This window comes from Chrysemys picta, chromosome 2, assembly GCF_011386835.1.
Source record: "Chrysemys picta bellii isolate R12L10 chromosome 2, ASM1138683v2, whole genome shotgun sequence".
NCBI classification, from domain to species: Eukaryota; Metazoa; Chordata; order Testudines; family Emydidae; genus Chrysemys; species Chrysemys picta.
In genome coordinates, this window is record NC_088792.1 from 164,579,234 (window position 1) to 164,606,859 (window position 27,626).

The window sequence follows — 27,626 nt, forward strand, 5'->3', positions numbered from 1 at the left end:
CTGTGCAGATAGGCAGCTGGGATGAACTCCTCATACATCCAAACTAGGGTGACCAGACATCCTGATTTTATAAGGACAGTCCCGATATTCAGGGCTTTGTCCTATATAGGCAGCGATTACTCCCCACCCCTCTCCTGATTTTTCATGCTTGCTATCTGGTCACCCCTACTCCTAACCATCCCTTTGGGCAGGAAGAAAGAAGCTGACCATTTCGTCAAATGATTTTCTAGAGCAGGCCTTACACTCTTGAGAGAAAGGTTCAGTTTTCTTTGGTGTGCAGCTTCTACTCAGAGGAGGTAACATTATGGGCAGAGATTGTTCTTGGATTTAGGTGCACAGTCTCCCTAAGGTACTGTACCTCTTCTGGATCAACAGTCATACAAGAGGGAATTAAATCTACAGACCCCTGGCAACAGTTACAGGATTAAATTCTCAAATGCTCTGGAGGAAGAAAAATTCCACATGCACAACAGACATCCAAAATGGCTCAACATAATTTATTTTTTTATGTTAAAATGTACAGAGTTCTTTTGAAAGTACTTGCTAGAAAGGGAAAAAAAAGTGATATTACATACAAGGAGAGGAAGGGAGGCCAGCCGGCCAGGAGCGCATGACATGGAGAATTACAAAGGCATCTAGGCCCCCCTTCCCCTTAGCTTACAAGTCACCATGAACAAAGTACAAAGAGGTTACAAAACAGGAAAAGCAAATATAAACAGACAGGAATAGACTTAGCTTCATTTGTACATGCGGCTTTTAGAGGCATCTGGAGCTCTATTCACACACTCTAGAGATCTCTTTAAAGAGAATTTTTATCTTTCTTAAAATAGTTTTTAATATTCTACAACAAAGATAAAAAATTTTAAAGATGGAATGAAATGAAAAAGCTCTTATTTTAAAAGGCATCAAAGTCACTAACAGTGATTTTTTTAAATTTCTTTTAGAAGATTACCCAAGTTATCTTGCTAAAAATACATTTTTTTTTTAAACAGAAGTGAAAAAATGGTAGGTACCAATATTACTTGTGTTGGATAATTTCTTTTTATAATATAGAAAAGAACTTTTTTTTCTACAATAGTTCTACAGTCACAAAGGCTTGTGGAAAAGGGAGCTGCCCAATTGATTAAAAAAACATACAAAAACCAAACCAAACATAACAGCAAACAAACTAAATTCACAGCCCTCATTTCAACAGTTTCTCCTCCTGTCTTTAACCCTCTCTTTCCCTGCTCCCCTGCCCTCCCTCCCGCAACCACGAAGCAATGACACAGCTGAAGATCTAGGAAGGAGAGGGCAGCACAGTGCGCTTTCTACATGGATGAGTTAAAACCGGAATAGTATATACAGAGAAACGGGATCCTACACAGCCTCGCACATGCTCAAAACAAAGAAATAAGGAGTGGAAGTCCTTGGAATTCTGCCTTTTTATATTTGGCAGTTATTGAAGAAAGGTCCGTTTTAGTGCATCTGAAGAAACCTCAAATCTTCATTTGGATGTTTTTTGTTTTGTTTTGTTTACAACTAATTGTTTTTATTATTGTCTGTATCTCTACAGAATATACAATAAAAGAGAGAGTTTTACACTAACGGGTAAATAATGGCCCTTCTTTGTATATTTGATGGCATGCCAACAGGTGCAGTCACTCTCTTTTATGATACACAGTTGAGTAGCAGAAAGAGAATAGGAACAGTGGGAATAGCGTGGAACAAGCACACTATAAAATCCTGCTGACTAGGTCCCACTGCTGTTGCTGACTGTCCCACTCCCATTTCCTCCCTTGAGAGAAGCTGAAATTCCCTTCACTTCCCACACACAGACTCAAATGTGATGAATTTCTTAGGCAATGATCTCAAAAGAAACTTGGAAAGCAGGAATGTGCCTGTTTTAACACCATGACTCCCCTGGAAGAAGGACACACCCAGCAATTTCCCCCCACATGCAGGAATAGTGACAAAGACTCTGTAGGTTTCCTGTCAAGTCACTTAAACGTACGCTTCATCTTCCAAGATTATGTGAGTAAAGGAACAGAGGCAGATCACTGGCAATGGCTGCTCTTGAGCTCAGTCAGACTCCAAGGCTCAGAACCAAGACCCTTAGCATTTCAAAGCAGATATTAAAAACGAGTTTGGGATCTCAGTTATGGCTGATTTGCAGGTTGTCAAAACAAGACCCTATAGCCATTTTCTTCTCTTTCTGATGCACAGTAACCATCTCTTATCCTTCTAGTGGCTGCATTAGGGTTCCATACAGTTCTCCTTTGAGATGCTAATGCTAGTTCAGACTGACAGTGTGTGTGTGTGCTGGAGAACATTTTAAAGTGACATTATACTTTCAGAATGAAACATACAGACTGTATTTCAATTCATTAATCTATGAAGACATCAGTGTGAGAAGAATTTATGTTTACATATAATTCCGAATTGTACTGAGGAGTGAGAGGGTCAGAAAGGGTTAAGAGGAGAAATTTTCCTGCCTCATTGGAATAAAGAGTTAGTTTGTCCTCCATGTCCCGTTCTGAGTCTCCCATAAGTGCCTCCTGCTGGACTTAAGTAGGAAATGCAAGGTGGGGACTAGAGGGATGGGTTTTGTTGCTCTTTGAGATGTCTGACATTTTAATGACTGCAGCATTGGGAGCTGCACACAGAGGGACATACGGGAGGAAGAGGAAGGGGTGGGGAACATACACTTGAAAATAAAATTTAAAAAGATGATTCATTGTTACAGATATTCTGTCTGTGTGGTCAGCAAAGTAAGGCTCTTTTTAAATTATGAAAAGATTTTTGTGCACGTTTTCCCCCTAAAACCATTTTAAAATGACTTCAGCTGTAAAATGTTTCAGGATTCTGAAGAAAACAAAACCCCAAAATGAACGAACGAAAAAAGAATAAAGACCAGGCTTTCTAAAAAATAAAATAAACCAAAGAAAAATCCTCTAAATCTACAGCAATATTTTTAACTGGAAAAAGGTCCATTTTCTCTGGTTCGTCAGTATAAAAGGTTCCTTTATTTATATATATTTAAGTTTTTAGGTTGCAAGTTCATCTCGCTCATCTTCTCATGTACGGTCCGTTGAGCGACTGCTTGGGCACCCCAGCAGCATTCATGTAACTGTGATGGGAGGGGCCAGTATACATCATGTTTCCATGAGGGTTTGGCTGCATAGGCTGCTGGGTATAGGCCTGGCTCCCCATCATTCCCATCTGCATCTGCATAGGATACTGTGCTGTCTGGTTCATGTACGCAGGGTTACTATGGTAACTGCTGTTCATCATGGGCTGTGTCATTCTGTAGCTGTTCATGGCATTCAGGGTGTTCATATTCATGGAATTGACATTGTAGGGGGGAGTTGGCATCAAGTTAACCCCCATGTTCATACCTCGCTGAACAGCTAGTGCACGAGGGCCAGCCTGCATGGCAACTGCCGGTGGGCTGCGGCCATAGAGCTGCTGCTGGTGTGCAGTTGCAGAGGGCAGTGGTGCTGATTTAGAACGAATGGAAATATGCCCCTTAACGGGCATTTGCCCCTGCAACCTTTGTGTGTGGGGGATACCAATGTTGGTAGCAGACATGTTACACTGAAGCAGAGGTGATGTGAGGTTCATGGTGGTGGATGCCAAGTTTGGTGGAGGTGTCATGGTGGCTTGTGCTTGCGGTGTCCCAGCTAATGGATGAGATGGAGCTAGCTGAGCCAATCCTGTGTTGGACAGAGAAACACTGGTTGCATAGGATGTCACAGCAGGAGAATGGCTATAAGGCATGGCATGAGGGTCCATAATGGTGTTTGTCAGCTGCTGCAACTTGGCTAAACTGAATGTGGCTGATGGCTGAGAGTAGCTCCCAGCACCAAAATCTCCTGGAATCCTCTCATAGATACTTATGTTGCCAGTGCCTCCTGATTCAGGTATTTCCATGATCATAGGTGCTGGGGTGAAACTATTATTCATGCTACACTGAGACAGTGGAGGTTGCTGCTGGGGTGGAGGTGGGGGTTGAGGCTGTTGTGACTGAGGCTGCTGCTGTTGCTGCTGCTGCTGCGGCTGTGTTGCTGGTTGCTGGTTGCTTGGAGGCCTTTCTACCACACAGCTCTGAGGTGACTTAATGTTGCAGTTTGCAGCAGGCTGGACAGTGCTCTGTTGCATCATGCTGCAGCTGTTGCCAATGTTTGCCATTTGCTGAGTGACAACACAACTGTTCTGAGTTAGGCTACTAGAGGAGGACAATCCCCCATAGGAGCAGCTGCTCTGGGAAGAGTTATTTCCACAAATGCTGCCTCCCATAGTGGAGTCATAACTGCTGGGGTTTTCGTAGTTCTCTGTGGTGCTCTCAATGCTGCCAAGGTCACTGAAGCCACTATCCACCACCTGCTGAGAGTGGTCTGATACAGAAGGCACATCCATCATGGGGCTGGTCTCCATGTTCTGCATAGAAGGTGCGGACAGGGATCCTTGTTCAGGGCTTATCTGGGTGTAACCACTCTCCAGAGCAGGCACGTTGGGACTGCTGACAGAACGCACAGATTGGCTAGGATGGGACTGAACAGAGGATATTGGACTGTTGTGTTCTGAGGCATGGCAATCTTCAACCATTGATATTTGAGGGTCCTCATCAGCTTGAGTGTAACTCTGCAGAGTCTGACAAGCTGCAAGAGTTTCCTCACAGTCCTGGTACGCTACATCATGTTCATTACTTTCCTCCTGCGTCAAGGACTGGACTGCTTGGACAGTTTCTAGATCTAGTTCACTATGAGGAATCTCTTCCTCTTCTTTTAATTCAATTAACCTTTCTTTAGTATTTTGCTCTTCTTCATGATCGTCTTCAGAGCCAGGGACATGTTCTGAGCCCACTGATGTTTCATGGGAAGCCTGCTCTTCCTCAGAATCTGCCTCTGCTTCATTTTTGCCCTTTACTTCTTCTCTACTGCTTTGTATACTTGTTTCTAAAAAAGACTCCTGGACATCAGGCTCCTCCTTTACTTCTTCTCTAATTGGCAGTTCCTCCAATTCTTTCTTCTTTGCAGATTCCAGATGGCCATCATCTTCATCATCTGCATCATGGTCTTCATTTTGGTTTATAACTACTGCAACCTCATCCTCTTCTTCCTCATGGTCATGCTCAGGTTCCTCTAATTCTTGCGGTTCTTCTTCTGATTGCCTTTGCTCTTCTAATACCCGTGGCTTCTCCTCTACTTCCTCCTCTACCTCAGGCTCCTTAACATCTGCTGCTGGACTGCTGCTGCTGTCCATAGGAGAAACTGCTCTCACTTCACTGCTGGTTGTATCTTCCTCTTCTCCCTCTCCCACCTCCTCTGTTTCCATTTGCACATCTTCCTCCTTCTTTTCCTCAGCGAGGGGCTGCTCTTCTTTCTTCTCAAGAGGCTCTTCTTTCTCCTGCATTTTGGGTTTACGCCCTGGTTTTGAATTAGTTACCATGGCATCAACTCCCTCATCCTGAGCAGACACTGGCACCTTTTCCCGGTTCAGTTTAAACCCTGGTTTTCTACCAGGTCTTTTCTTCCAGTGGATTGGTTTGCGACTTTTGCCTTTTGGCCATCCCTTTTTCTTTTTCATGGGTGTGGAAGTATCTGGCTCAAATGGAGAAACCTTTGCTTCACATTTTCTGAGCACAGATACTGGCTTCAAGGTAGGGGTGCCTGGAAAAACAAAACAAAAATATCGCTTAAACTTTTCATAATTACTTCAATGTTTCCTTCTCCCTGCCTTCAAAGGAATCCTCCCCGCATTTCAAAGTCCCAAGCATTCCACCCCATTTATTAATTCAATGTTTATGAACAATAAAACAGAACAGATAATTTTTAACCCTTTCCTTCACTTCAATATTTGCTCATTAATAACACATGAAATGAATTGCATTTGCAAAGAACATATTTTTAGAGTTTTGAGCCTTTAATATATAATCCAAATTCAATAACATACTATACATTGGAAGAACTAGAAAGGACCACCATAACTTTGCAAGTACAATTAATGGAATGTGTTTTTAATAGGAAAATATTCCACTTAAGCAAGATACTTCCCACACCTATGAACATACATTGCACATGTGTTTACATTTAGTTCTGTTCTTCAAAAGAGATCTAAGATCCAGAACTATTTCCCTTTCCAGTCATTGCTGAAATTGATTAAAAATCCAAGTAATTATATAGATCCAGTAGAACATCAGAGTTACGAATTCACCAGTCAACCACACACCTCATTTGGAACCGGAAGTCAGCAATCAGGCAGCAGAGACAAAAAAAGCAAATACCCTATACAGTACAGTACTATGTTAAACAAAGTACTAAAAAAAATAAAGGGAAAGTCTAAAAAAAAAAAAAAAAGATTTGACAAGGTAAGGAAACTGTTTCTGTGCTTGTTTCATTTAAATTAAGATGGTTAAAAAAGCAGCATTTTTCTTCTGCAAAATAAAATTTAAGAGCTGTATTAAGTCAATGTTCAGTTGTAAACTTTTGAAAAAACAACCATAACATTTTTTCTGAGTTACAAACAACCTCCATTCCCAAGGTGAGAATTCTGAGATTCTACTGTAATTTAATTTGGCAGCTTAAGAACACTTTGTTTCTGCATAAATAATAAAAGGAAGCCAATTTTTTCTCTCTTTTGTCTATTTTTTGGTGGATCAATTTTCATATTTAAGCTACATTCCAAATGTTATTATAGATTCATAGATATAAGGCCAGAAAGTACCATTGTGATCATCTAATCTGACCACTGGTATAGCACAGGCCCTAGGACTTCTTTGAATTAATTCCTGTTTGAACTAGAGCATTTCTCTTACAAAAATATCCAATCCCGATTTAAAGTTTTGAGTGATGAAGAATCCAACACAGCCCTTAATAAACTGTTCCAATAGTTACAAATTTGCATCTTATTTCTAGTTTGACTGTATCAAGCTTCAACTTCCAGCTACTGGATCGCATTATACCTTTCTCTGCTAGACTGAAGAGCCCTCTATTTCTGCTCCCCATGTTGGTACTTATAAATTGTGATCAAGTCACTCTTAACCGTCTCTTTATTAACTTAAACAGACTAAGCTCCTTGAGTCTCACCATGAGGCATGATTTCCAATCCTTTAATAATTCTTGTCTAACTGATCACCGTATTTGAGGTCGGGAAGGAATTTTCCCCCGGGTCAGATTGGCGGAGACCTTGGGTATTTTTTGCCTGCCTCTGCAGCATGGGGCACGAATCACTTGAAGGTTTTAACTAGAGTAAATGGTGAATTATCTGTAACTTGAAGTCTTTAAACCATGATTTGAGGACTTCAGTAACTCAGCCAGAGGTTAGGGGTCTAATACAGGACTGGGTGGGTGAGGTTCTGTGGCCTGCAATGTGCAGGTGGTCACACTAGATGATCATGATGGTTCCTTCTGACATTAAAGTCTATAAATCTTGTGGACATCAGACCTGAACAGAATACTCCAGTAGTGGTCGCAGTACCAAATACAGAGGTAATGTAACCTGCGTATTCCTACTCAAGACTCCCCTGTCTATACATACCAGAATCACATTAGCTCTTTTTGCCACAGCATCACACTGGGAGCTCATGTTCAGGTGATTATCTACCTGAAGTACTTTTCAGTCACAGCTTTCCACGACAGACTTCCCCATGCTGGAAGTATGGCCTACATTTTTTGTTCCTAAAGCGTAATTTTATATTTGGCTGTATTAGCACACATATTGTTAGCTTAAACACAGCTAACCCAAAGATCTAGATTGCTCTGTATCAGTAGCCTGTAGTCTTCATCGTTTACCACAGACATTCTTGCTCTTTATGGACCTGTTCCCACAAGATGCTGAGCACTGTCAAGTAGAGTTTGTGAAGTCAAGGGGAAGTTGGAAGTTTTTGACACTTCTATTAGTCTCTCAGCACCGTGTAGGACTCAGTCCTACCCGCAGCAAATCGTTGAAAAATTATTAGTTCCTATATGTTTTCATACTTTGAGTTTAAACCAATGGAGTCATTCTAAACAATTTTTCTCTCTCTCTCTTTAGTGTTAAATAATACAAAATTATTTGAAAGGTGTTGTCTTACTTCCCATTCAATTGACATTTAGTCATGCTGCCCCATTTGGTTCTTTAAAAAAAACGGTTACTAACATTCCATAACTGTTGTTCTTCGAGATGTGTTGTTCATGTCCATTCCATGTTAGGTGTGTGTGCTTGCCACATGCACTGGTGCCAGAAGTTTTTCCTGTAGTGGTATCCATAGGGGACTGGCTCTGGTGCCCTCAGGAATGGCGTGCATATGCGCTGAGATAAGGGGCACCGCCGGCTCTCCCCTTCCTCAGATCCTTCTTGCTGAAACTCCGACAGAGGAGAAGGAGGGCGGTTCATGGAATGGACATGAGCAACACATCTCGAAGAACAACAGTCACGGTGATGAGTAACCGTTTTTTCTTCTTCTTCAAATGCTTGCTCATGTCCATTCCATGTTAGGTGACTCCCAAGCAGTATCTGTGGAGGTGGGTAGGAGTTCATAGACGTGTTGATTGCAACACAGCTCTGGCAAAGCCAGTGTCATTTCTGGCCTGCTGGGCGATGGTGTAGTGGATTGTGAAGGTGTGCACCAAATACCACGTTGCGGCCCTGCAGATATCCTTGATAGGGACTTGTGCTAGGAAGGCTGTTGACGATGCCTGAGCTCTCATTGAATGTGCCGTCACTATCGGTGGAGGTACAACCTGCGCCAAATCGTAGCAAGTACAGATGCAGGTAGTAATCCAAGACGAAAGCCTTTAAGAAGACACTGGGAGGCCTTTCATCCTGCCAGCCACCGCAACAGAGTTGAGTCGATCTACAGAAGGGGTTGGTATGCTCTAAGTAGAAAGCCAGAGCCCGCCTGACATCTAGAGTGTGCAAATGCCTCTCCTCGTTGGACACGTGAGGCTTTGGGCAGAACATCGGGAGGAAAATGTCCTGGTTAACATGAAAAGGCAACACCACCTTTGGAAGGAAAGTAGGATGGGGACGCAACTGAACCTTGTTCTTGTAGAACACAGTGTATAGGGGCTCTGAGGTGAGGGCTTTAATCTTGGAAACTCACCTCGCTGAAGTGATAGCCACAAGGAAAGCAACCTTCCACGACAGATGCGCAAGAGAACAGGAGGCTAGAGGTTCGAAGAGAGGGCCAGTGAGCCTAGAGAGGACTAGGTTGTGGTTCCATTGGGGCACCAGGTCCCGGACTGGGGGAAAAAGCCTTTCAAGGCCCTTAAGGAACCTGATCGTCATTTCATGTGAGAATAGCGATCTGCCCCAGATGTGGGGATGGAAAGCCAAAATGGCTGCCAGGTACACCTTGATCAAGGAGAAGACGGGGCCTTGATGTTTTTAGGTGAAGCAGATAGTTCAGAATGGACTGCAGAGAAGACTGGATCAGGGAGATCCTCTGCGCCGACGGCCAGCAGGAGAAGCACTTCCACTATGCCAGGTAAGTCGCTCTAGTGAAGGGTTTTCTACTCTCCAACAGAATGTGCTGGACTTGACTAGAGCAGGCCTGCTCCTTTGGGTTCAGCCACACAACATCCATACTGTGAGGTGGAGAGAGGTGAGGTTCGGGTGCAGCAACCTCCCGTGATCCTGAGAGCAGGTCTGAGCAGTTGGGAAACGTCCATGGGGACTCTGTTGCCAAATCCACGAACATGCCGAACCAATGCTGGGGCGATCATGATGACCTTGGCTCGGTCCTCTTGATTGTCAAGAGAGTCCTGCTGAGAAGTGGAATCAGTGGGAAGGTGTACATCAGGTCATTTTTCCAAGACAGGAGGAAAGCGTCTGAGAGTGATCCGCTGTCAAGCCCTTGAAGAGAGCAGAACTGGTGGGACTTCCTGTTCCACCTGGTGGCAAACAGGTCCACTTGGGGAGTTCCCCAGCTCTGTAAAATCATTCTGATGACCTCCGAGTAGAGGGACCACTCGTGGTGAGAAAAAAATGACCTGCTAAGGCAACCAGCCAGCATGTTTTGGACACCAGGAGATGTACAGCCTTGATTTATATGGGGTGCCAGATAAAGAAATCCCACAGCCGGAGGGCTTCTTGACAGAGGACCGAGCTCCTCCTTGCCTGTTGACATACAACATGGAGGCCATATTGTCCATCAACACCTGTGCCACCTGATGGGATAATTGGGGAAGAAACAATTTGCAAGCCAAATGGATGGCCCTGAACTCCCTGACACTGATGTGCAATACCAGCTCTTCCTGGGATCACAACCTCTGGGTCTTTAGTGATCCAAATTGGCTTCCCATGTGTCCAACACTAGCACCATTGTGGGTTTCGGGCTCGCAAAGGGTACTTCTTCGGGCATATTTACTGGGTTGGACCACCATTCCACAGCAGTAAGTACTCATTGTGAAATTGTGAGGACTCTGTCCAGGTGGTGCCTGGCTGGGGTGTAGACTGATGCCAGCCACATCTGGAGGGGTCTGAGATGTAGTTGTGCATGTCGAATTACATACATGCATGCCGCCATGTGCCCTAGCAACCTGATGCATAACCTGGCCGTGGTGATTGCGTGACTGGTGGGTTGAGTGATTAGGCCGGACATTGCCTTGAATCTGGGTTCTGGGAGAAAGGCCCTGGCTCAGATAAAGTCCAGAACTGCCCCAATGAAATCTATTCTCTGCACTGGTATCAATGTGGATTTTTGTTCGTTTATCAATAGACCCAAGGCTCAGCAAGTGACTTGGACCAACTCGATGCTGCGATGAACTTGTACCCTCGAACGACCCTTGATGAGCCAACTGTCGAGGTAAGGGTAGATCTGAACGCTCTGGCACCTCAGATAAGCTGCGACCACCCATGCATTTTGTGACCACCGTTGGCGCTGTAGCCAGGCCAAATGGAAGCACTACCAACTGGTAGTGAGCTCGTCCCACTACAAACCGCAGGAACCTTCTGTGTCCGTGGAAAATTGAAATATGAAAATACGTGTCCTTCAAGTCGAGGGCGGTGTACCAGTCTCCAGGATCCACGGAGGGGAGAATGCAGGCCAAGGAGACCATGCAGAACTTCAACTTTTTGAGATATTTGTTGAGGCCTCACAGGTCCAATATGGGACACAGACCCCTTTTGGCCTTCGGTATCAGAAAGTACTGAAAGTAGAAACTTTTCCTTCTTAGATGCATGGGGTCTTCCTCTACGGCCCCTACTCACAGGAGGGCTTGCACCTCTTGAGTAAGAAGTTGCTTGTGAGAAGGGTCCCTGAAGAGAGATGAGATTGCCGTTAGGCACACCCTCAAAATACCCGCTTGCTTCTGGCGGGTAGTGGGGAAGAGCCCATGTGGGAGGAAGGAGCTAATTGTTGGCCTTGACGGCGCTTGTAGCCCTTGCCCTTCTTACCGTAGGGCTCCGGTCAGGCCTGACCACTTGGTCTTTGAGGTTGCTGTGGCTTAAACCTCTTTCTAACAGAGGCCGGTGTATAGAGACCAAGGGAACGTAGAGTAGACCATGAGTCCTTAAGCCCATGTAACCATGTCTGTTTGTTCTGCAAATAGGGCTAGGCCATCGAAAGGGAGGTCTTGAATTGATTGTTGAGCCTCTGTCGACAGCTGTAGTAATGGACCTGGCCGCTGAGTCCACCGTGTCAGAGGCGGCCTGAAGGGAGGACTTTGCCACATTTCTCCCTTCATCTAAAATGGCCAGGGACTCCTGCCTGGAGTCCTCTGGCAGTGAGTCTGTGAAGCTGGCCATAGACTGCCACACATCAAAATCATATCTACCGAGTAAGGCCTGATGGTTTGCCACTCGTAATTGGAGGCTGGCAGATGAATAAACTTTTCTGCCAAATAAGTCTAGCCTCTTGCCGTCTTTGTTTTTGGGAGTTGTCCCAGGTTGTCCCTGCCTGTCTCTCTCGTTGGCCGCAAAGACCATTAGAGAGTTCAGAGCCGGGTGGGAATATAAATATAAATACTCAAAGCCCTTCGCAAGGACATAATACTTCCTCTCTGCCCATTTGGAGATAGGCGGGAGAGAGGACAGAGTCTGCCATAAAGCTTTTACCAGCTTTACCACTCCTTCGTGGATTGGGAATGCCACCCTAGACAGGACCACCGGGGCCAAAATGTCAAATAAAGTATCAGAGGGTTCTGCCTGCTCCTCTGCTTCCCATTCCAGGTTTGCGGCCACCTGCTTTAGCAGCTCCTGGTGTGCCTTGGCATTGTCCTGTGGCACTGTTTGGGACGGTCCCACCACTGCCTTGTCGAGCGACGGTGGGAGGAGGGGCTGGCTCAGCGTCCCCCGCACTGCATGGGTGGCCTCCACCAAGGTCGGAGAATGCTCCTGGGCACCTTGCTCAGACCCTTCCTCTGAGTCCGGAGGGTGGTGGGAGACTGCCACTGACCTCCTCTCTGATGCCCCCGACACTGAACGGTGCATCTGGGTTTAAATAAATAAATATATGGAGATATTCCTATCTCACAGAAGTGGAAGGGACCTTGAAAGGTCATTGAGTCCAGTCCCCTGCCTTCACTAGCAGGACCAAGTACTGTCCCTGACAGATTCCATCCCTCCCATCCCTAAATGGCCCCCTCAAGGATTGAAATCACAACCCTGGGTTTAGCAGGCCAATGTCAAACCACTGAGCTGTTCCTCCCCCACAATGCCATGGGTTCTAAAAGTGCCATGAGGTAGGCCACTGGCCCTGGGGCCATGCACCAGCTGGTAGCCCTGTTGGAACCCCCCCCAGATATGGCTGGGTGTGCCTGGCTTGAGGAACTTGCCATCTCCTCAGCTTCCGAGCCTGAGGAAGAAAGTTCCTCCCTTGGGGACCGGGCAGCACTGACACCACGTCCATGTCCCCTCCGCGCCTACCATCCCGGCATCTGCGGCTGGGGGAGAAGTTCTGGGGCTCAGGGTCCCAGTGCTGCCTGTCCAGGGACCGGTGGCAGAGCTCGGTGGATCGGCAACGGTACACTAGCGATTGACGCCTTGTGCTCTGGGAACGACACCAGGAGTCTGGCGATCGACAATCGGGCAACAGAGAACAAAGTCTCGACTCCGGAGATTGGTGCAGAAAGTCTGGCAATCTGCGTCTCAGCTCCAGGGACCATTCACGTGGTCCTGGGGATCGGCATTGTGGTCCTGATGATCTCCATTGCCCTGAGGAGTGGGTGGGACCGGTGCCATGATCCCGGGGACCAGTGGCATGCTTCGGCTCTGCGTTGACTGTTCGGCGAGTGATGCCACACCTCGGGGGACCAATGCCAATAGTCTGGCAAATGGTGCCAGGCGCTCCGGTTGTTATGGGCAGGTTGGAAGTGTGTCCCCGGGAATCGCTGCTTCGACGCCGACCGCCGTGGTGCCAGGGAATGATGCTATGCTGATGGAGACCGTTGGCCAGGTCTCAGTGCCAGCTTCCCTCTGGAGATGACGACGACTTGACGGGGCATTGGTGGCACCAGCAAAGACATGATGTCTTTTGCAGCCTGAAAGGCTTCTGGCCTGGATGGAATCTCCTGGTGGCGGGGACCTCTGCCACTACCTGGAGTGGCTGGTGGGTCCCTAGGAAGGCTGGATAGCCTAGCCAGCTATGCAGGTGCCTGGCTGAGCTTCGGAGATGTGCTATCCCGCATGGGCCTATGCTCTTCTCCGGACTTTCCCTTCCCAGTACGGGATGTCGAGGAGCGTCCTCTCCTGGGGTGCTTTCTCTGCTTTTTAGCTGGCACTTCGCACGGATGCCACGGTGCTTGGTGAGGAGTCCAATCTTGGTGGCTGAGACCAGTGCAAGAGTCAACTCCATGAGGAGCGCTCTTAGTCTTATGTTCCACTCCATTTTAGTTCTTGGCTTGAAACTTTTGCTGATGCGACACTTTTCAGTAATGTGAGTTTCCCCCAAACGCATCAAGCAGCTCTGATGAGGGTCACTGACCAGCATCGGCTTTTTGCGGTGATCACAAGGCTTGAAGCCCGGGGACTGGGGCATGCCACATCCCTGAGCTAAGTCCCTTAGGGGATTATCTAACTTATTTACAGTATTATTTAGCTAACTATTAAGAGAAGAATGAAAACTACTTATCTAAGAATTATTTACACAATGAGTGATAGGGAAAAAAAACACTTCCCAAAGCAAGGAGACCCTCCAGCACCATCACTGGTGGTAAGAAAGAGCTGAGGGAGGGGGGAGCCAGTGGCATACCTTGTACCGGCACATATGCGCACCACTCCAGAAGGCGCCAGAGCCAGTCCCCTACAGATACCACTGAGGGAAAAACTTCTTGCACCAGTGCATGTGGTGAGCACACACCCCTAACATGGAATGGACATGAGCAACTGCTCTAAGAAGAACTTAAATTTTCCATAACTAGGAGACGTGATAAAATTAAGAGAAGAAAAATGTAGGTCAAACATCAGGGAAAACCTGGAAATGTGATGTATTAGTTTATATAATAGTTTCCCAGGGAAAGTACTGGAAGTCTCATAGCTTAAAATGGACCGGATAGATCTTTTCTCATCTCTAATTTCTACCATCACAAAACAATGTTCAAGCTGTAAAATGAATTCCCTAAAACATATGTGATGTGAAACATGCTCAAGTTATTTTTTTCAATCTTAATTATTGCATGTTATGACATTTTGTTATTCTTTCTGCCCAATCCATGTTACATTAACATTTAATTTTAATGTAAGTGGGGATTAACACCATAGGAACACAATGGTGATTGGTGCTATATAAATAGCAAGGATAGACAGAATTGCATCATTACCTCTTCAGCATTTAAGTACTTTTAGGGATGATTCTCCTCTGCTAATGAGAGGCCAGTTGAGTACTATGAATTACTTAGGAAGTTCCAGTAAGAATCACTGAAGGTGGGATGAGAACAGCAAACATCTCTTTCTTATGGTCCTTTATTTTTATTTGGCTGTTTGCCCTCATACAATGTAGGCAATCAAAGAGCTCCCACAGGGTACATGCAATGTATTAGGCAATAATGGAGCATATAACAACTGTGAATTAGGTTATTAGTGAAATACTTGAATGAGAGATGCTACGTCTATAGTGTTACAGCACACTAAATGCCACAGTTCAGACCAAATTTATTTTTCTTGTCTGTATTAAAGGTTTAGGACCAGAGCACTTTGGGGAAGGATGAGAAATGGAGGGCAAGTATACCCAATATTTAGTCACTGTAAGGGAATGCTGAGTAAGAGGTCGCTGGGATTTGCTTTGCTTTTATTTCTCTAAGAGACACCTTTGCGTAACCATTACTGCAGCCACATATATTTCCTTCACTAAGGAAGTGGAACAGATGAAATGTGAAGATGACCTGTTATCTCTTCACATGCTGAGATGATATTTAAATATAAAAATACATTTTTCATATGAGTTATAAATATCAGAGGTTGGTTTGATTGGTAATCTGTGCCTAGTTAGATATTTTGTCTGGAAATTACAGGGCAGTGTATACCACTTCCTGAGGGATTAAGGCTATCACTCACTCAACACCCTTAACTATATCAAGGTGCCAATTCACAGTTTGCTCATGAAACATACCGTTAGTGTCATCAGACTCCTCTTCATCTTTGGACTTCCTCTTAGAGGAGGGTCTGCGCCTGAGGGTATCCTGGGGGGGTAAGTGGCGAAAGTAGCCCCGGGTGAACAGTTCACTCTCATCCTCTTCCTCTTCCTCCTCGATCTCAAAGGTAGGCTCTAATCGGGGCATTGGTCTCTCAGAGTCCGAGTCCTCAAAAGGTTCATCCAGGACCTCTGTGGTCTCAGAGATTGTTTCAGTGACAACACTGCTGTTGTGGTGCTTGCGCTTACGGACTCGCCTCTTCCGATGGAGAATTGGTTTCTGGGTGGAGGGGGGAAAAAGGCATTTGATCACATACAGCAAAAATAAACCACTGAAAAATGGAACAAACAAACTTCTGAACTCAACAGTCTGCATGGGCTCAGGATAGCCTCCCCTCCAGAATCTAGACCAGGGGTCGGCAACCTTTCAGAAGCGGTGTGCCGAGTCTTCATTTATTCACTCTAATTTAAGGTTTCATGTGCCAGTAATACATTTTAACGTTTTTAGAAGGTCTCTTTCTATAAGTCTATAATATGTAACTAAACTATTGTTGTATGTAAAGTAAATAAGGTTTTTAAAATGTTTAAGAAGCTTCATTTAAAATTAAATTAAAATGCAGAGCCCCCCAGACTGGTGGCCAGGACCGGGCAGTGTGAGTGCACTGAAAATCAGCTCATGTGCTGCCTTCGGCACATGTGCCATAGGTTGCCTACCCCTGATCTAGACACTACTGAAACCATGGCCCAAATTCTGCCCTCAGTGATTCAGATGAAAATACAGAGGAATACTACTACTACTACTGCCCTGCTCTTGTATAGCAATTTTGTCAGTAGATCTCAAAGCACTTTGCAAAAGAGATCAGAGTCATTATCACCATTTTACAGATGGGGAAACTGAGGCACAGAGCAGTGACTTAGTTGCCCAAGCTTACCCTATAGGCTAGTAGCAGAGATGAGGCTAGAACCCAGCTATTCTGAGTTCCAGTCCAGTGTTTTATTCATTCGGCCACACTTCTATGAAGTTAACTAGATTTACACCAGTGTAACAGAACAGAAACTGTAAGAGCTGAGGATCAACAATCCATCCATGACCTGCTATATAACTGTTCGGCAGGTTTACTGTCCAACAGGATCACAGCTAACTAACATCATTTCAGCACATATGTATGTGAATTAAAACCAACTACACAGATCATGCAGAAAAGATGATTTCTACTTTTTGTTTGCAGCATCCTGCCACTAAACACAAGGTTTTCTTGGTCATGTTTATAGAATTCATATTTCCAAAGTCAGGCATGGTGAAGCCCTCACATTGCAATTTATTTTAAACTTGCTGATTAGTTAACGCTGTTTTGTGAAGCTTCTTTTCCAATTAATGCTATTTCCATGTTTATTGCATTGTATATGACATGACATAGATGTATTTTATAACAGAAGGGCGTTAAAAATAAAAAGCTTAGGGGAACATGGGAAAGCGTAACTTCCTGATACAATAGACGGTGTCTACTAAAAGAATTAGCAAAAGTGTTCCCCACACATTGCCTTCTCTACACATTTGAGAAACAAGGACAGTCTCTCAGATTCTTTGAAAAGAGGCAGATCAGATGCTATATTGTAACTTGTGTAGCTTTAAACCAAGTCTCTTCAGCAATGGACCCCAAGATGGTACCAATCCAGGGAGAACACGTATGCAGCATGCAGCCAGAGATGAAGGAGCACAAGAAGCACGTACCTTTCGTTTTAATGTTGGCTTGGTGAGAACAGGTGGAGAGTTTGAACGAGGACTCACAGGCTCATCCTCCTCCTCTTCGCTACTCTCACTAAAGCACCTCAGGAGAGTCCTATCCCCATCACTATAGCGCCGGGGTAATCTGTCACACTCCTCTGTGAATCTGCATTTCAGGGGCTCGGTGCTGTTCTTTAGCTGCCCCCTCCACATTTCCATGCCTTCGCTGTATCGCCTCCGGGGGGCTGATGACTTTTCAGCTTTGCTATACTGTCCCTGAGGGACTGCAGACTTTTCCTCATCTTCACCATAGCGCCCCCGTGCGGCTGGAGATTTCTCCTCACATTCTCCACATCGTCCCTGGGAGACTGCTGACTTCTCCTCGCATTCACCACATCGCCCCCGCGAGGCTGCTGACTTCTCCTCGCATTCACTACATCGTCCACTGGGGACTGCTGACTTTTCCTCCATGAGCAGTTTCTGTTCCTTCTCACTAAAGGGCTCCTGCAGCTTTTTGCCTTTTCGGCTCCATCGGCCTCTCCGTGATGTCTGGCTGTTTGCAGGAAGACTATCCAGGGGAAGAACTTGTTTATTTGGCCGTGTAGAATTGTCTGGAATTACGTTTGGCTTTTTTTCACTCTCTGTAGGAGAATAAGGCTCTTGCTCCTTCTTCTCCCACAATACAGATTTTATCACCTGAATTAAATAAAAACAAATAAATTTCACATATTTTATTTAAATTATGTTTCCATCCTGAACCCCACCCTAAAAAAGCTCTTGACAAGACAAGGCGACGTCCTGGAAACTGAAGGACTCAGAACAAGGTACCAGGGATGACTCCTGGGAGCTGCAGAATGGTAAATGGATAGTTCTCAAAGGGCTGCAAAGGGGGTCCAAAATCCCAGTTTGATAATGTTTGATAATGTTCTCCCACAAGCTGCCTGACAGCTTATTTCTACCACCAGTGGCCATTAGTTTACTGATATTTGCTGGAATGAAAATATAATAATCTTACACCAAAGTCCAGTATCTGTTAGACCTTGGAGGAAGTGGGATATAAAAGCCCTTTTTCCAGCTATGGTATATGGTCAAAGACAACAGAAGTAATTTTCTATAGCAATGTAGAGTCAAGTGCATTTCATGGTTTAAATGCTATAGCAGTGTGCAATCAGCTTGTCAACAAGAGTAAGGTAATCTATTTGGGTCACTCCTCAATGCTGTTACTGACGTGACAAAGTGCACTGCTTGAGGATATGATGGCCTCCTAGTTTCCCATTGCTTTGTGGGCAATGATACAAGGACAGAGTTACACTGGTTTGGTGCTCTTCACTGTGTATTTTCATACTGGCTAATGTCTTCTGCATTTTTAAGTGTAAACTTAACTTTGAATATATCTAGGTTCTCTAATGTTTTTGAAAAACCAAATATTATTTAAGGAAAAAAAAATCCATAGGAGAATTTCTAAATTACAACAACCTTGGTTCCATTTTTACAGGGTATGGTCTGGGCATTTCTGTAGGTTAAAAAAAAATGAGTAATTGTTTAGTGACAGCAGTCCCTTTGTAATTTCCAACCACACTGCACCAGGATGGGTGCTACTTCCCTCCAGACTATGCCCCCTTTGGATTTCACTTTTCTGGTTTCTGATCTGAAAATAGACAAGCAACCTAACCAAAATTCTGATGTCTTCTACCATTAAATAAAACCCCACAGCTTCCCATTTAAACTTCTAGACTGGAAACAAAACACCTGTATTGTCTGGGGAGGTACAAGAGCTGACTGAGTAGGACTCAAATGGCTATGATCTACATAAAGAGAACAGATTCACTCTTACACTGACCTCTCTTTCCTTCTGGTGCTGCTCTTCATTTTCTCCTTCCTCAGTCTCTTCCTCTTCATCCTCAGAGACAACAGTGTTGGAAACTATAACAGGTGTCCAACGCAGACATTCTGGATCTACATCTACAGGCCGGAGATTCACCTGGAGCTTTGCCATATGATCCTGGATAAGTTTCTCCCGACGAACAATAACAAATCTAGGAATAGAGAAAAATCCTTCAGTCTGCCATATGTGTGGTGCACGCTGTAGACACAGACAGAGAGAAACCGACGCAAAGCAAGATATGATAGAAGGACTCTGTACCCTCAATCGATGCCCATCATGTCAGGATTCAGGAAGGAAAGGTAGCAGAGGACAGTCTGACAGGACAATATTTTATCATCTGAGATATCCTAAGACTGGGAGGGAGGGAGGGCATCTTCAGTCTTTAGAGCAGTGGTTCTCAATTTATTTATCATTGTGGGCCGCATATGTGGCCCACAAAGTATTAGCTGGGCTGCAGGCTGAGAACCACAGTGCCCCCCCCCAGCTAACTCCCCCGCCCACCTAACCCCCTATGTTCAGAGCCCTCTGCCCAGAGACTCCTCCACAGAGTGGGCCAAGAGCGGAGAGCTGGTTGTGCGGCAGGGACCCTGACCCCAGACCCTGCTGCGTGGGGCCGTGGGGCACTTGGCTGCCTGGACCCCAGAGCCCACCCCACGGCAGGATTGCCTGGAGCCCGTCCTGCAGTAGGGCTGCCCAGAGCCCACCCTGAGGCAGGGCAGCACGGAACATGGACCCCGCTGCACAGCAGGGCAGCTGGGAGCCGGCAGCCCAGAGCCTTTAGCACACACTTGAGTTGGGCTGCAGCTATGTGCTAATTGGGCCACATGTTCAAAGTCGCTGCTTTAGAGAGACAGCACTAATGTCTTTCCATTCCTTGCCACTGGTAAAAATGATATTGTTAGCTACAGAGCAAACTGCAAGTTGAACATTACAACCTCATTTGATTTTAGGGGTAAATAGTGAGGTGGCAAAGTTTGCAGATGATACAAAATTACTCAAAATAGTCAAGTCCAAAGCTGACTGCAAAGAGTTACAAAGGGATTTCACAAAACTGGGTGACCAGACAACAAAATGGCAGGTGAAATTCAATGGTGATAAGTACAAAGGAATGCACATTGGAAAACATAATCCCAACTATACGCACAAAATTATGGGGGTTTAAGTTAGCTGTTTCCACTCAGGAAAGAGATCTTGGAGTCATTGTGGATAGTCCTGAGAAAACATCTGCTCAATGTGCAGTGACAGAAAGAAAAGCTAACAAAATGTTAGGAACCATTAGGAAAGGGATAGATAATAAGACACAAAATATCATATGATACTATATAAATCCATGGTATGCCCACACCTTGAATACTGCTTGCAGTTCTTGTTGCCCCATCTCAAAAAATATATATTATAATTGGAAAAAGTAAAGAGAAGGGCAACAATGATTAGGAGTATAGAACAGCATCCATAGGAGGAGAGACTAAAATGACTTGGACTGTTAATCTTAGAAAAGAGACAACTGAGCTAAGATATGATAGAGGTCTGTAAAATCATGAATGGTGAGGAAAAAGTGAATAAGGAAGTGCTATTTATTCCTTCAGTTAACACAAGAACCAGGGGTCATCCAATGAAATTAATAGTCAGCAGGTTTAAAACAAAGAAAAGGATGTACATCACACAATGCACAGTCAACCTATGGAACTTGTTGCCAGGGGATGTTGTGAAGGCTAAAAATATAACTGGGTTAAAAAAAAAATTAGATAAGTTTATGGAAGATAGGTGCATCAATGGCTATTAGCCAAGATGGTCAGGGATGCAACTCCATGCTCTGGGGGTCCCAAAGCCTCTGACTGCCAGAAGTTGGAACTGGATGACTAGATGGATCACTTGATAATTGCCCTTTTCTGTTCATTACCTCTAAAGCATCTGACACTGGCCACTGTTGGAAGACAGGATACTGGGCTAGATGGACCATTGGTCTGACCCAGTATGGCCATTCTTATGTTCTTAGATGAGGGTTTTAAGACTGTGGGATTGGGTGTATATAAACTGGGGGAGAGGCAGCCTAAAATGAAGGGAAGGAAAGGGTGAGAGAGAGAGACACTCATTATTTAGGGTACATATCAAAGACTTAATGTTACTCAAGAACACAGTCAAAAGGTTAAGTCCCAACTACAAAAATATGCTTTAACTGTGTTCGGGGACATGACTGTTATAACCTGAGCAGCTGACCTGGTCACTTTTATAATGTAAACAAGACCTTTGTTGCGGGACAAAGAATACCTTTGCTCATGTGATTTTGAATGACACCGTACCATACCACCTCCCCAAAGAAATAGGAAAAGTAAAACAAAAACAAAAACACATCACTGCTATTGTGTAAGAGCTGATGGTATTTTACTTGGCTTTGATGTTCAGATTATATATTTGCCCTTCTCAACATTCACCCAGATTATTGGCATATTACTGTGTGATCTCTCCTGCTAATGCTGTCTGAGCAGTCAGAGCTGGTCCCTGGGGAGCAGGAGAGATGTTACACCACCCCAGTCTATGAATGTGATCCCTCCCACAACTCTATACAGCTGTACTTGGATCCCAGCTGGGAACCAGTGGGATTGCTATACTCACTGGTCCTTGCGGAAGTCAAGCATTCGCAGGTGATGCAGAGTGGAAGTGATGTCTTGAGGGCAGATTCCAGTGAGTTTGCTTAACTTTTTGATGCTGATTTGCTTGTCGTTTTGATGATAAAGGCACTCCAATATTACACTTTTCCAATAAGCCATGTATGAGAGACGGCCCAGATCAGACAATGGCTTCTCTGGGGACCCTGCTTGGCCCTCACGCTTTGATAGCAGATAGCCTAAGGAAACACAAAGCAACTTCTCACAAATACTGGCATACGTAGATACCAACTATTACATCCTATCCCAATGCCAACATTATACTGAAGTTTGTACAGTGGCATTCTTCCAAAAAAGGGATGGAAAGTGTTTGAAAACCAAGACTATATCCTGCATCTACAGGAGACACCGAATAATCTGTCAGATCTTTTCCATCTCTAACCTCCATTATTCTATAGTGCATTCAGAGATTTATAAACTGCATCCTGCTTTGATTACAGATTATGGGGGGAGGGATAGCTCAGTGGTTTGCGCACTGGTCTGCTAAACCCAGGGTTGTGAGTTCAATCCTTGAGGGAGCCACTTAGGGATCTGGGGCAAAATCAGTACTTGGTCCTGTTAGTGAAGGCAGGGGGCTGGTCTTGATGACCTTTCAGGGTCCCTTCCAGTTCTATGAGATAGGTATATCTCTGTATATTTATTTATAAGCTATTACCACTAGATGGCACAATCTGCCTATTTTGAACCTAGACAGACAAGATGGGGGAGATATCTCTTATTGGACTAACTTCTGTTGGTGAGAGAGACAAGCTTTTGAGCTTACACTGAACTCTTCTTCAGGTCAAGAAGAAGAATATAATGAGAAAGTGCCTTGGAACTAGTCTCTGGATATTGAGCACGCAGTTAAAGTGCAGAAAGCCTTCTAAATATCCTTTTCAAATTTATTTTAGAGTACACTAATATAGCAATTACAAAACAGTGAACTGTTACTCTATTGTTTTTAATCATTAATGAAAGACAGGAGGGAAAAGAAATATTTCATAACTGACTTCAGCCTAAAACAGTAGCTACCTTCTCCTCAGAGCACACCCAAATATTTTTGTGCTTGTAAAATGGAATATTCAGGCACAAAACTTGATTAAAATGATGACTGAGGATTTCAAGGGGAAGCACGTATTTCCACCACTTGGCTGAACTAAAAAAAACCCCAAATTTTTTCTTAAAAATATTATGTTGGGAAACTTCAGTTAGAGCCCTGAGCGTCTCATATTCTGGTACTGACCTAGAGAGCTCTAATGGGCCTAAGACTGCCTATCTTCCTGTGACATACTGCCATAGTTGTGATCAGAGAAGGCGAGGATGCTAGATATAACAAAGGCGGTGGCTGGCAGACAAGTCATTCCCTACCAGAGCCAGGGGCTTCCACTCCTAGTCTGAAATAACCCAGATTTGTTGACTTTCAGGGCATTTTGTATGGCCCATGTGTTTCACCTGGTCCTTGAAGAGAGTTAGGACTGGTCTACCCAGGGAAATTTATTGGCAGAACTATTCCAGTATAGTTGTACCACTATAACAACCTGTGTGGACACTAATTCTAGAATAAGAGTGGCCATACAGGGAGTTAAACTCATAGGGTACATCTACACTACAGGGGGGAGTCGATTTAAGATACGCAAATTCAGCTACGTGAATAGCGTAGCTGAATTCGACGTATCGCAGCCGACTTACCCCGCTGTGAGGATGGCGGCAAAATCGACTTCTGCGGCTTTCTGTCGACGGCGCTTACTCCCACCTCCGCTGGTGGAGTAAGAGCGTCGATTCGGGGATCGATTGTCGCGTCCCAACGGGACGCGATAAATCGATCCCCGAGAGGTCGATTTCTACCCACCGATTCAGGCGGGTAGTGTAGACCTAGCCTTAGACTCATAGACTTTAAGGTCAGAAGGGACCATTATGATCATCTAGTCTGACCTCCCGCATGATGCAGGCCACAAAGCCGTCCCAACCCTTTCCCTTGACTCTGCTGCTGAAGTCCCCAAATCCTGTGGTTTAGAGACTTCAATTAGCAGAGAATCCTCCAGCTAGCGATCCCTGCCCCATGCTGCGGAGGAAGGCGAAAAACCTCCAGGGCCTCTGCCAATCTACCCTGGAGGAAAATTCCTTCCCGACCCCAAATATGGCGATCAGTAGAACCCCGAGCATGTAGGCAAGATTCTCCAGCCAGACCCTCATTGGCCATTATACTATTTACCAGCGATGGCACGCTGTTCCTTTGACTAAAATCATGTTATCCCATTAAACCATTCCCTCCATAAACTTATCTAGCTTAATCTTAAAACCAGACAGGTCCTTCGCCCCCACCGTTTCCCTCGGAAGGCTGTTCCAATATTTCACCCCTCTGACGGTCAGAAACCTTCGTCTAATTTTAAGCCTAAACTTCCCCACGGCCAGTTTATATCCATTCGTTCTCGTGTCCACATTAGTACTGAGCTGGAATAATAATAGTTACCTCAGTAGAACTAGAGTGGTATAATTATACCAGTATCGTTGTGCTGGTAAGTGCAGACAAGCTGACAGTGGAGACTGAGGAACTGACCAATGTAATGGGATGTTATTGTTTGTATTTAGAGCCGCTGGTTAGTAAGAGGACCTGAATGAAATATGTTTTGAGTTCATAATTTTATATAATTGACAGAATGCTCAGAGCCTGTGTATAGGTGGTTTTGATTACTCTAAATCAAAAGATAAAATAAACAAACTATTATTAGCATCTGCTTGAGAAACTAGAAGTCACTTAGTTTAGCTGCTGACAGTTTCAACAAGCAATGTAATTTTAGGGTTTACTTTATTTCAGAAAGAACTACTAAAGTAGGGTAAGTTTTTGCCAGAAACTCTCCACTGAGCATCTCTACAGCTTTTGGCATAAGGCACTTATGTGGTAAACATGGGAATCAAAGGGAGAATGATGTATTTGTTTTCAGCATTTAGCTTTCCACCAGTTTAAAGACCAGAGCCCAGAAGTCTGAATGTTTTTTTGTGCTCTCAGAACAGAGCTAATTCTGGAGAAGGTATTTCACCCAAGAAAGTTCCTGGATACCTGTACATCTTCCCCGTCTAGTCCCGTCTAAAAATATGAAAGGCCAAACAAATATGAAAAGATGAAAAAAATATGAATGTGAAAGTGATCCTTACTGAAGTCAATGAGGAATCTGCCATAGCCCTTACGCTGGTACTGGGGAAGAATCATTATACAGGAAACGTTGTACTTCTGTTGGCAGTGCTTCTCCTGATAGAGAAAAGAGAAAGAAACTTGAAAAACAATGGTTTAGTGAGATAGAAAAGAAGCTGCGGTGTGTGAGCTAGTAATTAATCCTGAGCTAAAGGCTAAGAATGAAAGCTCCAGTCACAGCTCCTTGGGGACAGCAATGCGCATCAGCAAAGCACAGTCCCCAATGAGTTAAGATGGAACAGTACCAAGTCATTGTCATTACTACTGAAACAACCACCCCAAGAGGGTGAAAAGACTGAGACAGTGACATCTGCTACTTTCTTCAGCTTAGAAACAAAGATAAAAATGATGGTCAGTGTAGGAATTTAAGTCCCCACCAGTCACTCAAAAGCACCAAAATGGAGGTGCTAAACACACTGAGATAGATTCTAATATCCAAGTAACATTGGTGTAAATCTAAACCAACCCAAGATTCACACCACTGTAACTGAAATCAAAATCCAAGTCACCGTGTGCTGGTCTAGAAGTTGAAAGATGACCATTGATTACAGCCACTGGGGTTTTCTGTTTGGTTTTTGCTTTGTTGCTCTGATGGCTAGGATTGCAAGCAAAACAACAACTGCTGGGACAAAGAGACTTGAAAATGTAGCTATTTGAAATCTTATGTTTGGCTTCCTATGCTTGGCTTCTATATGGGGAACACTAAGATATTTTCAGCATCAGTGGAGTCTCCGCATTCCCAGCATACAAAATAAAAGGTTTGAAATGAGGTTCAAATTGCAGACCAAGAAAAGACTTTATCTGTTGAGGAAGAGCTTAGATAGCTTTATGTGGGTAACAATGTTTACTTCACAAGCCGTTCTACCTATCACCATCAAGGGAATAGGAAGTCATTTAAAAACTTCTCCCTTTGAGCTGCTAAGTGCTGTACTAGTTCCTTTGAGGATATGCTCTGTTCAACAATATTAAGAGGAAATTTGGCTTTATTAGTTGCTACATGTCCCTGAATTCTTCATACACAGTCTAAGGCCAGGACTGCCACAACTAACGAAAGATGCTTTGACAACACTATATCTCAAACTGACTCAGAACAGGTCCAGCTCCAAGTCCAAATCCAAAATTACTCCATGCTAAAATACTTACTTTTGAGAAATAGCCTACAAGGTGGCAGCCCTTGACATCATTCTGTGTCAGCACATAAAAAAGAAATGGCTCCACATCATAATAGAGTGTCTTATGGTCCAGGAAGAGTTTTGCCAGCAAGCACAGGTTCTGGCAGTAAATGGTACTGACATTGCCATCAACCTTACAGAAATAGAGAACAAATGAAGTCATTACACTTATCACCATACAATTATCTGATTCTGCTGGATATCTCAATTTATTCTAACCCTCAAACATTAATGAAAGGATTTCCAGATAATGCATAGTGGCTCAGATAATTCTCAAAGTGGTAGGGTACACTTTGGGGGCACTGATCACTCTGTTATATTAATATATCAGCTTGAAGGATAAATTAAACCCCATTTATGGCTTTTAACATATTTTGAGGTTACTGATCTACCCATGAACTTAGCACTATGACACTCAGGGCTATCATTCACTTCTTCATTCTTTATAGAGCTGAATGATTTAAGGACAAAGAGAGGGCAAGATTTTTAAGGGTATATGAAACCCACATGATCTATATGAATGTTGTAAAGGCATCAGTGTCACATTTTAAATGACACAGGAAAGCAGCAGTTATCACTCATTTTCCTAACTTACCTCAAAGACTGAAATATTGTTCTTTCTGTAAATTTCATTGGCTGGAGGATGAAACCAGCCACATTTCTTCATGTGCTGCTGGAGGATAGTTCTACTTTTCATATACTTTAGACAGAATTCACAAAGGTACAATTTAGGTAGCCTGTAAGTAAAGGTAAAGAAAATCAAAATCTATAAATACATTGTATGCTTTTGCTTATTAACTATAACAAAAGTACTAAATTCCTCAGTCCTGCTAATACAGAACTTGAGGGAAAAGAAAATGATAAAAGCAGTCTCACTAACCAAACAACATAACCAATATCTGTTTCAGCCAAAAATATAAAATATACCTCAAGCCACCCCATTTCCTTATTCTATTGAATACACATTTTACATATATTCAGTGTTCCACGTACTGAGCTCTGCTAAAGTATGAAACAGTATCCAATAGAAGTGGTGAAGGTCCCATTGTGTGTGTCAGCTAAAACTCTGGAGAAATACTGTACTGTAAGGAACAGTTCAGCATCAGGAGGTGGGTGGGGGTGCTAGATGAGGGCTTTGTAATTTTCTTTCCTTTCAATCTCTAATTTCTATGAAGCTTTTCTCTGTTCAAGTCATTCACTGTGATGGGGTCGATGGTGAGCCTGCTATTATTGACTTGACTCCAATTACTCTCTCCAGCTACAGTGTTAATTACAGTTATTTTAACTAATCCCTCAGCATTTGGAAGAGTAAGAATGATTTTTTATAGTGATCCCCGAGCCGCATGACTGGGTGAGAGAGGGTGTTTTGTAGTTTCAATCTTTCCCCTCTACGGTCTTATTTAAAGCTGGCCCACATTCTGAACTGACTTTTTTTCTGAAGGTTGAACAGCTTGTGGTTTAGACAGTTTGCAAAGTTTT

At 44.1% G+C, this 27,626-nt stretch overlaps 1 protein-coding gene across 1 annotated transcript in view; it reads right to left on the reverse strand.

Annotated features, from left to right (window-relative positions):
- Positions 1–476: 476 nt before the first annotated feature.
- The window catches only part of KAT6A (lysine acetyltransferase 6A), an 83,695-nt gene continuing 56,545 nt past the window's right edge, over positions 477–27,626 (reverse strand). Inside the window, 8 exon segments of the mRNA XM_065584788.1 lie at positions 477–5,651; positions 15,509–15,809; positions 17,262–17,951; positions 19,090–19,291; positions 21,754–21,985; positions 24,939–25,032; positions 26,119–26,280; positions 26,743–26,884. Coding sequence (XP_065440860.1) covers positions 3,049–5,651; positions 15,509–15,809; positions 17,262–17,951; positions 19,090–19,291; positions 21,754–21,985; positions 24,939–25,032; positions 26,119–26,280; positions 26,743–26,884 — 4,426 coding nt within the window. The 3' untranslated portion in view covers positions 477–3,048.